The sequence below is a fragment of the Dipteris shenzhenensis genome, chromosome 2 (genome assembly GCF_047967505.1).
Source record: "Dipteris shenzhenensis isolate YYH24624 ecotype China chromosome 2, Dip_SZ_1.0, whole genome shotgun sequence".
NCBI lineage: Eukaryota > Viridiplantae > Streptophyta > Polypodiopsida > Gleicheniales > Dipteridaceae > Dipteris > Dipteris shenzhenensis.
Window position 1 is genome coordinate 54,082,511 of NC_141597.1, and position 8,569 is coordinate 54,091,079.

Consider the following 8,569-nt stretch of genomic DNA (forward strand, 5'->3'; position numbering starts at 1 on the left):
CTTCTCCCTTGTGACCATGGTCTAGAGTCCCTTCTCCCCTGCCATCAAGAGGCCCTTCTGCCTCGAAGAGCCACCAGTGTACTCCCGTGCAATCAGGAGTCCCTTCTCTAAAGACGAGTGCCCATTGTACTAGCTCATCACGATAGGGCAGCAGGCGTAGTAGCAGGGAGAGTATTAGGGGATGCATGGCACAATGCTTTGGAGGGGGTAATGGTGGGGGTGAGGAGGATTCATATGATGTAGATGTGCCAGAGGGTGATGGTATGATCTTCTATGACATCACTCAGAGAGGAGGCATCTTGATGGATGCATGGGTGAAGGACATCATGGCCTTCATGCGCTCTGTAGCTGCTAACAACTACATATCATATTGCTTTATTCCATACAAAGAGCATCCAAAAAGATTGGCTGATGAGACTATCAATGCTGTTGTTATACTTGCCAATAAAAGATCTTTGCCTAAGAGGCAGGCACTAGTCGAGATTGCCAGGAGAGAGGGAGGTCAACCACCAAGGGGCTAGCCCCACACCGCTCATAAGCATGAGCAGAAGAAAGCAATGAAGGTAGCGAAGGCGGACCCCAGTCTGCAGCATGTGGAGGCACAGTGGATCCAAATGGAGTAATATGGAAGTGTGCATTTTGGAGAAGGGGGTGTTGACCCATGGGAGGCCCAATTTGTAAGTATCGATCTCAAATTATATTGTGTTTATGTGGTTTATTAGGAGGTTGTTTCTCTGTACTAACCCCTCCGCAAATTGTGTCATCTTATAGCTTGATATCATGGGCAGGTACCCTACTCCTGTCGCGACAACCTACCATCGTGTGGACATCACAGAGGACATACATGGAGGCACTTCTATGATGAGGGTTTGATTACTTAGGAGCAGTATAGTTGGGCTACTGGAGCATCCCCCCAGGTATTTAAAAGTACTTAAATAATGTCCATATTGTAAATAAAGATTTGATTTTTCATACATTGATACATGTCATTCCTAGTTTATAGGCCCCTGTGGATATTTAGGAGGAAGAAGGCGAGGATATTGAGGACGAAGAAGGCGATGAAGAAGGTGACAAAGAAGGTGATGAAGAAGGGAGCGAGGACGCAGATGACTTAGATTAGTCATGAAAGTAGTACTAGAATTAGTGCTAGCTACTCTTTTTTGTACTTGAAGCCATTGGCTTGGTTTCATGCCTCTCTTGTATATACACTCCTCTTATTTTTTGTACTTGAAGCCACATGTGGCTTGGCTTCGTGCTATATGTATAAACAAGCACTTCTTGGGCTATGAATTAATATACACTCCTTTTATTTTTTTGGCATTCAACTTCCTTGTGCAATGTTCTATCAATGAATGCCTTGTGAACTAAACATTTTGGAGTTGTAATGTTTTATTTAGAATTGTAATCGTCGGCTATAAATGAGCATGGAATCGTGCTAATTAAAATACCAACCGTGCTAATTAAAATGTGGTTGGTTGTAAGAATTGCATTGCACACTGTGGAAATGGGATTCATGCAACCACACAACATACACAACAATCTGTTCAACCACACAAAATTTTGCTTTTTAAAAATAAATAAATCTACAGAGCGTCTATAAGTGTGTCTATGAGTGCATCTTTCTGTTTTTAATGATAGAATAAACATCATAAACATGAAAATTGTGAGGTGATTTAGGTTGACCTTTATGACCTAAAGAATTAACAATGGACTTACAATCATAAAATAAACATCAAACATGAAACATCCATGATGAGCTAATCTAAGTGAGCATGTGAGTACCATATGAGAGATAAATGCCTAATGTTGAACCAATATAACGCAAAGTAGACTTGAGACATGCTTGATAACTTAATGGAATTTATGGAAAGGTAAGCAAGATATGGAAATAAAAAGGAGGGAGCCTACAATCATGGTATGTAACAAAATAGGCACCCAGTGCAAGAAAATGAGAGGTTAGCCGAGCTTTTATAGATTATCAAGCCATGTTTATTACATAATATATAAGATCTTCTCATGGGTTTGCAAGATTAATCACATGGTAGGCATTTGATATCACCATGTGGTTTTGCTAACGGGGCAAGTACCATGCGGTGATATGAGAGCATCCTATCATAACTTGTTCCTATCACAATCAATGACTCCTATCCAATCCAAAGGTCATGTTTTCTAAATTTAAATGGCTGGAAGCAATCTAGTTCATTAAAGCATACTTTAAAAATGAACTTGAACACCCAACATTTATCAATTGTTCCCTAAACACGTTGATTTTCACCTAGCATAGTTGTAGAAAAGAAGTAGCACAAAACATTTTGGAAATGTTGAACCAATTTGTGCTTTGGGGTGCTTTACATATCATTCCTCTTTCCATAACATGCAACCATCTAGCAAGCCCATGCACCATGAAATGCAAAAATGCATCAAGAAATGAAGCTAAGTGACAGGTGTTTCACTTATAAGGGCATGCAAGCAGTTCTCTCTTGCAAATCTCCTTACACTAAGCGGACTCCTTCCATCAAGCTCCTTTGGAGGCCAACAGCCACTAATCAAAATTAGTAGCATGCCCTTTCTCAATAGCACATGTATGATTTAGAAGGGTGGGTGCAGATGTGTGAGAGGGCATAGCATGTGAGAGGATATAGACATTGCATAGGAGGAGCTAGGATGCACTGTTAAAGGACAATGAGTGCAAAGATTGAAGATCTAGTGTGCCAATGCATGGTGGCCACCCCCATGGTGCCAAGGCTTAGGGTACTTGGATGGAAAGAAAGGATAACTTGCTTCAATAAGTACTTAAATTCATGATGTCAACATGTGGCTTGTTTGCTGAGTGCATGGCACCGAGGTGCATACATCCATGAGATTTAAGGGGGTTGAATTTGGCCAACTAGAAGACCCTAGATGAGCCCTAGATCCAAGCTACCTACTCAAAGGCCTAGGTGTAATGAATCACAATTTCAATTATCTTATCAATTGCCCTTCAAAAATAAATGCAACTTGCTACATCCTAAGGCTTACATGTTGTAGAATCCAAGCTTGAAGCGTCACGAGGTTCGCCTAGAGTCTGAGTTGTGAGCTCCTCTCTAGAAAGGGAATCCACCGGCTCCACTCAAAAAATGGTTAGTGAGGCTTGTCCCACTCATCATTATGTGAGAGGGGGTGGACAAGCACTCCCCTCCCCCCCCCCCCCTTTTTTCTAGTCGTCCTTATTAGGTTGGGTTCACACGAGCCCAATGCCACCCATCCATAAATCGACCGGCCAATTGGACGAATGCAATTGGGCTTAAGCATTCAGATAGTCCTATGGACACTTCCATCCCAAGTTGAGCTGGACAGATAGCTCACAGTAGAGCTTCACATAAAGGCGTTCAGCCTAGCACCCACGGCCACCCCTCGAACATTCTGATGTACACCAATCAATATGGATGTTAAGCCCCATAAATGTGCAACTGTGGACAATTGGGCATCACTTCATCGAAACTCGATACATGACTTCACGAGTGCTTTATGAGCGGATAAGGTTGGGCAAGGGTGAAGCAAGCGTCATTTTGTTTGAACCCAGCTTTAGATCGCTAGCAATGTTTCCATGCAAAGTGAGAGAGGTGACACTCTCTAGTTGATGAGATGCAAGCAATCGAAGCTCCTATCACAAAATCCGCACCAACAATAGGCAATCAATAAAATTAGAATGAGGATGCCTCATAGGGCAAGGACACAATGTTATCCCTCGAATGATCACGTACCAAGGTCGCCACCTTGCACATAAGGCTCTCCTATGGCAGATGACAGGCCTGAAGATCCTGTTGGCCGCTACCACTTCAAGTTTCTTCCGACTACAAGATACAATATGCTTGAATAAATGAGCTACAGTGTTTAACACCTTTGATCGAGTTATATGACGCTAGCATCAGCTCTTATCGAGTTATATGTGATAGCGTCTTTGATCCTTTTAGCTATATGCTGCAAAGCTACATTGTCAATTGCAATCCTTTCAGCAATTCCCGCTGCATGATGTTATCTTTTATCCTTGTAGTATCAGCATTTGCTATGCTCAGGATTAAGTATCGTCACTCTTGAGCTATTATTCGTGTTGATCTCTACGTTTAGCTCAGAGCATACCTGCCTGATGTTCCCAAAATTGCCATTCTCTACCGTCTTCACCCCCACCATGCTCATCTTCACGAAGGAGATGGCAAACTGCGCGAAGAAGCCAACCTGGCTCGCTGCAAAGCTTTCCACCGCAGCAAACGTCGCGGTGTCGTTTAGGAGGACCCTATCAGAATCGAGCAACCCTTCGCCATTTAGAAGGTTGAAGAAGTATTGATTGTCAAAGAGAGCGGGCGTGCGAACGTCGAGGTTGGTCGTGCCGTTCGAACTTAGACACATTTGCGAAAGGAATTGCGAGAAACCGGGAGCTAAAGCGGGATTATTGATGCTGTCGGCAAAAGAGCTGCAATGGGCGATGCCAATCGTATGTGCACCTGAAAATTCGTCCAAAATGACCTGCGAAAATCAGTTTGACGAGTAGAGATTCTTTCTTTGGTGAAACTGACGTGTAGAGATTCACACACGGCTGTGCTCTAGACAACTAGTTATTATCATTCATAAGATCCGTCGAGTTTTAGCAGCAAATGCTACTACCTGAGAGGGCAACTAGATCCGTCGTATCGAGGCTCAAATTCGCGAAAGCACTCGCCAGTTTCGACAACGGGTCCGTGATGCTCGGAAGCAGTTGTCCAGTCGTCACATTATCCATGAACCCAAGGCTGTCTAAACGCCCAGTGGGAATTTGGAACGACGGTCCACCAGTCTTACAGAAACACGCAGGAATTAGCCCATGACAAAGTTCGACGAGACATTGGCAGGAATTCCAGATCTGCAGTGGATTCATGCGTTCCGGTTCCGGTTCCGACACCTCACCTGCTGAACTGCAGCACTAGCAACCAGTGCAACGATGTCTGCGCAGGAGACTGTGTTCGGGCAGGTAGTTTCAAGGATTTGTTTGATCCGATCGACCAGAGCGAGGGCTGCTGGGCGTATGCAGGCATTCGGAGGGGAGTCAAGCTCTCCGCCGGTGGCCTTGATGAGCAAGGAGGCATCGCAACCCTGGAAGACCATGAAACAATTCTTACAAGCGCTCTCTCTCTCTCTCTCTCTCGCTCTTGCTCTCGCTCTCCAATGCGAGCTCTGGCAGCACACGAACGCAAAATGACCGCCAAGAGACAGAAATCTTACGCATTACTAAACAAGAACTGGGCGCACGAACCCAACTGAGAGGCGCTAGCTTACCTGAACGAAGCAATCGTGGAAGAGCAACCGCAGAAGTCCGCCTCCCTGAAAAATATCAGATTCCAAGAAATCCTGCACGACCTCGGCAACAATCAGCTCAGCGCTAGGGCAGGAAACAGAGTAATAATCGTAGGCAAGGCCAGCAATGGGCATGGGCAGGGCTTGCAAAGAACAGGGAGAGGCTGCAAACAAGAGAGCAAGGCAGAAGAAGACACTAGCAAAGGCAAGGCATAGCGGGAGCTGGGAGGCAGCCATAGCCAGAGCCCTCAAGCTTCTCGCCGCACGAAGACAGCATGAGCTTTTATTTGAATGCTTCCCTTGCCACCTTTACTACTTCTATTAGATTTCAATCCGTGCAATCAGAATTGTGTCCATTTTAACTTCTTCTCTTCTTTTAGGCCTTCTCTTCTTTGAGGCCTCCCCTCATTAGGCTATACTAATGGGTGGGATCCATAAGGAAGCTCGTTGCACTTTTGTGATTAGCCATCTTCGCTCGCCTCACGTGCCCGTGCATGCACGTGGCCTTCCGCATGCTTTTGTCTCCCCTACAATTGGTTGCCTTCTGTCGCAGCACTTGTGCCTCCATGGGAAGGGGTCGCTTCCTTGTCTCGACGAGTGAGGAGAACATTGTCGTGGTGTGTTATAGATGAGGAAAGGCATAGGATCAACCAATGGGACACCTGGCTATGACCGCTGTGGTGTCACAAGAGGCATGGCGTTGTGGTGTTCAACTGTGAGTGCGTTTGGAAAGTTTGCTGGCTGCAGGAAGGAGGAAAGAGATGCCATGTTGCTGCAGGACTTGAACTGCATTTCGGAGGACATGGTGCTAGGCGGTGCAGAGAAAGGTTTCATCCACGATGTGGCAGAGGATGAACACGCTATGGTCGGAGGGACAATGCACTAATCTCGATTTGTGTTTGTGTTGTTTACTGTTTCATCATGGCTGCCTCCCACAATTTCATGGACACGATGAGTTCAACCTTCAAGAGAGGTGGGGTTCATTGGCACAGCTTGTCTTCCTTCCTTCCGCACTTCCTTTCTTCGATTCTCTTCTTACTACGATGATTTTGCTTTTGCCAAACCTTGCGTACACTTGCGCGAAGGATTTTGACTACTTCAAAGACAAGGCAAGTTCTGTTGGGCATATGCGCTCGCACTTGGGAATCAGCATGCATGCACTAGTTTTCCTAGTTTTCTTGGCTATTCGTATGTGTATGCAGAAGCAGTTCTCAAGGAGGTGAAGGCCATGGAAACGCTCATTGCAACTGGCCTTCAGGTGAAACCCGTCATTGAGAAAGCCATACCCTCTTGTCAGAAACCCACACTGGGCATGCATGGATGTGAGAGGCTGAGTGTCTCTTCTTAGCATGAAAGTTTTTGTTTTATTTTTCCTTTTTTAGTGATGATAAAGATCTCTTAACTAAGTTTGAGAGTAGAGGGAAGTTAAGAGGTGCGTGAAGTTTTATTACCCCCAACTTCATGTCACAATACCAAAACAAAGGGCTGCCTGAAATGAGACAATTAAAGTTCCCAAATCCAAATACTGACTCAAAACAAAGGAGACGCAAACTCTGAGATTAAACGATCAGTAGTGCCTAGAAGATTAGCATCAACCCAGAGAAATCCTTGGTAGATAATGTAGCTCTATGGAACATCTATACTATGCATGGATAAGCTCTCCACTATAGAAGATTATGGAGCAAACACACAAGATGAAGCACAAAATTGGATGTGGAAATTGAAATGCATGTATTTATGAAACAAAAACTTTCCATGGACATGGCAGTTGCCTCATAACCCAGCAACTACCCTAGAAATATATGAACCTCCACCATGGTGGGAGAACAACTAGCATACTTGCAGTAGTAAGTACACAGCCTATGAAAATGCATGCACAAACTCTATCACTTAGGCTCCCAACCAAACAGGAGAAGCACAAAAGCAATTACAGTTCTGGAACTCGTACCATTTGCATATGTCTCCTTCACAGCAAGCTGAAATGCTTTGCCCAGTGACCTCTTGGAAACCTTTGAGAGACCACACCACTTTCTTCCCTTAGATGAGAATGAAGATGGTAACATCCCAAGTGATGTTGTAGTCTAACATAGGGAAAAGGAAAGGATCAACGGAGGCCATAATATCACCAAGCCAATCTGCACCAAAGAGAAGAGCGATATGTTACTGAAAGAAGATCTTGTGGCTCAACATGAGATGAGCTAATATATATTGAGGGGTTTGAAGGGGCTGATTGGGTTAGATGGGTAGGTTTGGGGGGAGACATTGCACCTCCTTCATAGATACCTCTACAAGTAGCTTAAAAACATTCTGCAAACTATCATCAGACATAGAGGCCTATAAATTTTATCAAAGACATGATATCAAAAATTTAGATAGATATAAAGATGTGCCTTGAAATGGGCTTTGCGCTGATATAAGTTTTGTAAGAAACAGAGAAGGGGTTGAAAAGTTATGGATATTTTATTGAAAGGGGATAAAATTTGTCTTAAAAATAAATAGTTACACACAGAGACTTACGCTCTTTTTTTTTATATATTTGATACAGAAAACTAAATATATAGCATGATGTGTCTTGAAGAGAGCTTTGCACTGATATAAGGTTTGCCAAAATCGGATCATTGAGTAGAAGGTTATGAGCAAAACATTGATTGGGAGTCAAACAATCATGAAAAACACCTACCGTCTTCAGACATTAATACTGACTTGGGAGAATACTCCCTCTATGCTTAGACTTTATCAACTATTCAAGTCCCATAGAGGTTGCCTATGAGTGAAGGAAGAGATCCAATCGTGGCTTAGTAAGAGCCATGTATGCACAAAGAGCGGATGAATAGAAAGCACTTTTGAAGACTTTGGAAGAGAGAAGAATTGAGCAATGGAAAAAGGGGAGAGACATGCAAGAGCGATAACCTAGAGTGATCTTCTACTCAAATGAATCTCAAAATACTACAAACACAAGGGAGAAAAAGAGATTTCATACATATAGGAGGTAGTAAGAGCTCCAAGACTACTCATAGAAAGAGAATAAAATAGAGAGATATGACCTCCAAAGCCTGCATAAGAGGACATCTACAAGAGAGAGGGAGAAGGCTCATGGAAGAGCCTTAAGGAGACATGAGCTACAATAGCATGAGGCTTAATGGTGGAAGAGATACTAAACAAGGGAGAGGACGGCTCAGTTTGTAGAGATTTTATCACCCTCCTTCACCCATTGACAATTGTTGCCTAATGATTCCTTTTCCCATCAATAATATATGCCCAT

The 8,569-nt window shown here is 43.7% G+C and overlaps 1 protein-coding gene across 1 annotated transcript; it reads right to left on the reverse strand.

Annotated features, from left to right (window-relative positions):
- Nucleotides 1–3,832: 3,832 nt before the first annotated feature.
- Nucleotides 3,833–5,521, reverse strand: LOC147904984 (cationic peroxidase SPC4-like). The gene is made up of 4 exons (XM_087398141.1): nucleotides 5,290–5,521; nucleotides 4,921–5,106; nucleotides 4,642–4,810; nucleotides 3,833–4,481 (listed from the first exon to the last, which is right to left on the reverse strand). Exons 1-4 carry the CDS (start codon nucleotides 5,440–5,442, stop codon nucleotides 4,036–4,038), a joined length of 954 nt encoding a protein of 317 aa, XP_087254267.1. The 5' UTR covers nucleotides 5,443–5,521; the 3' UTR covers nucleotides 3,833–4,035.
- Nucleotides 5,522–8,569: the final 3,048 nt, after the last annotated feature.

Bases quoted from the DNA above. Each gene is read 5' to 3' on its own strand.
- LOC147904984 (XM_087398141.1), bottom strand. From the start codon at position 5,442: ATGCCCATTGCTGGCCTTGCCTACGATTATTACTCTGTTTCCTGCCCT. The intron at 5,107-5,289 runs GTAAGCTAGCGC...ATGGTCTTCCAG, and splicing joins TCCACGATTGCTTCGTTCAG to GGTTGCGATGCCTCCTTGCT. The intron at 4,482-4,641 runs GTAGTAGCATTT...ACGAATTTTCAG, and splicing joins GGATCTAGTTGCCCTCTCAG to GTGCACATACGATTGGCATC.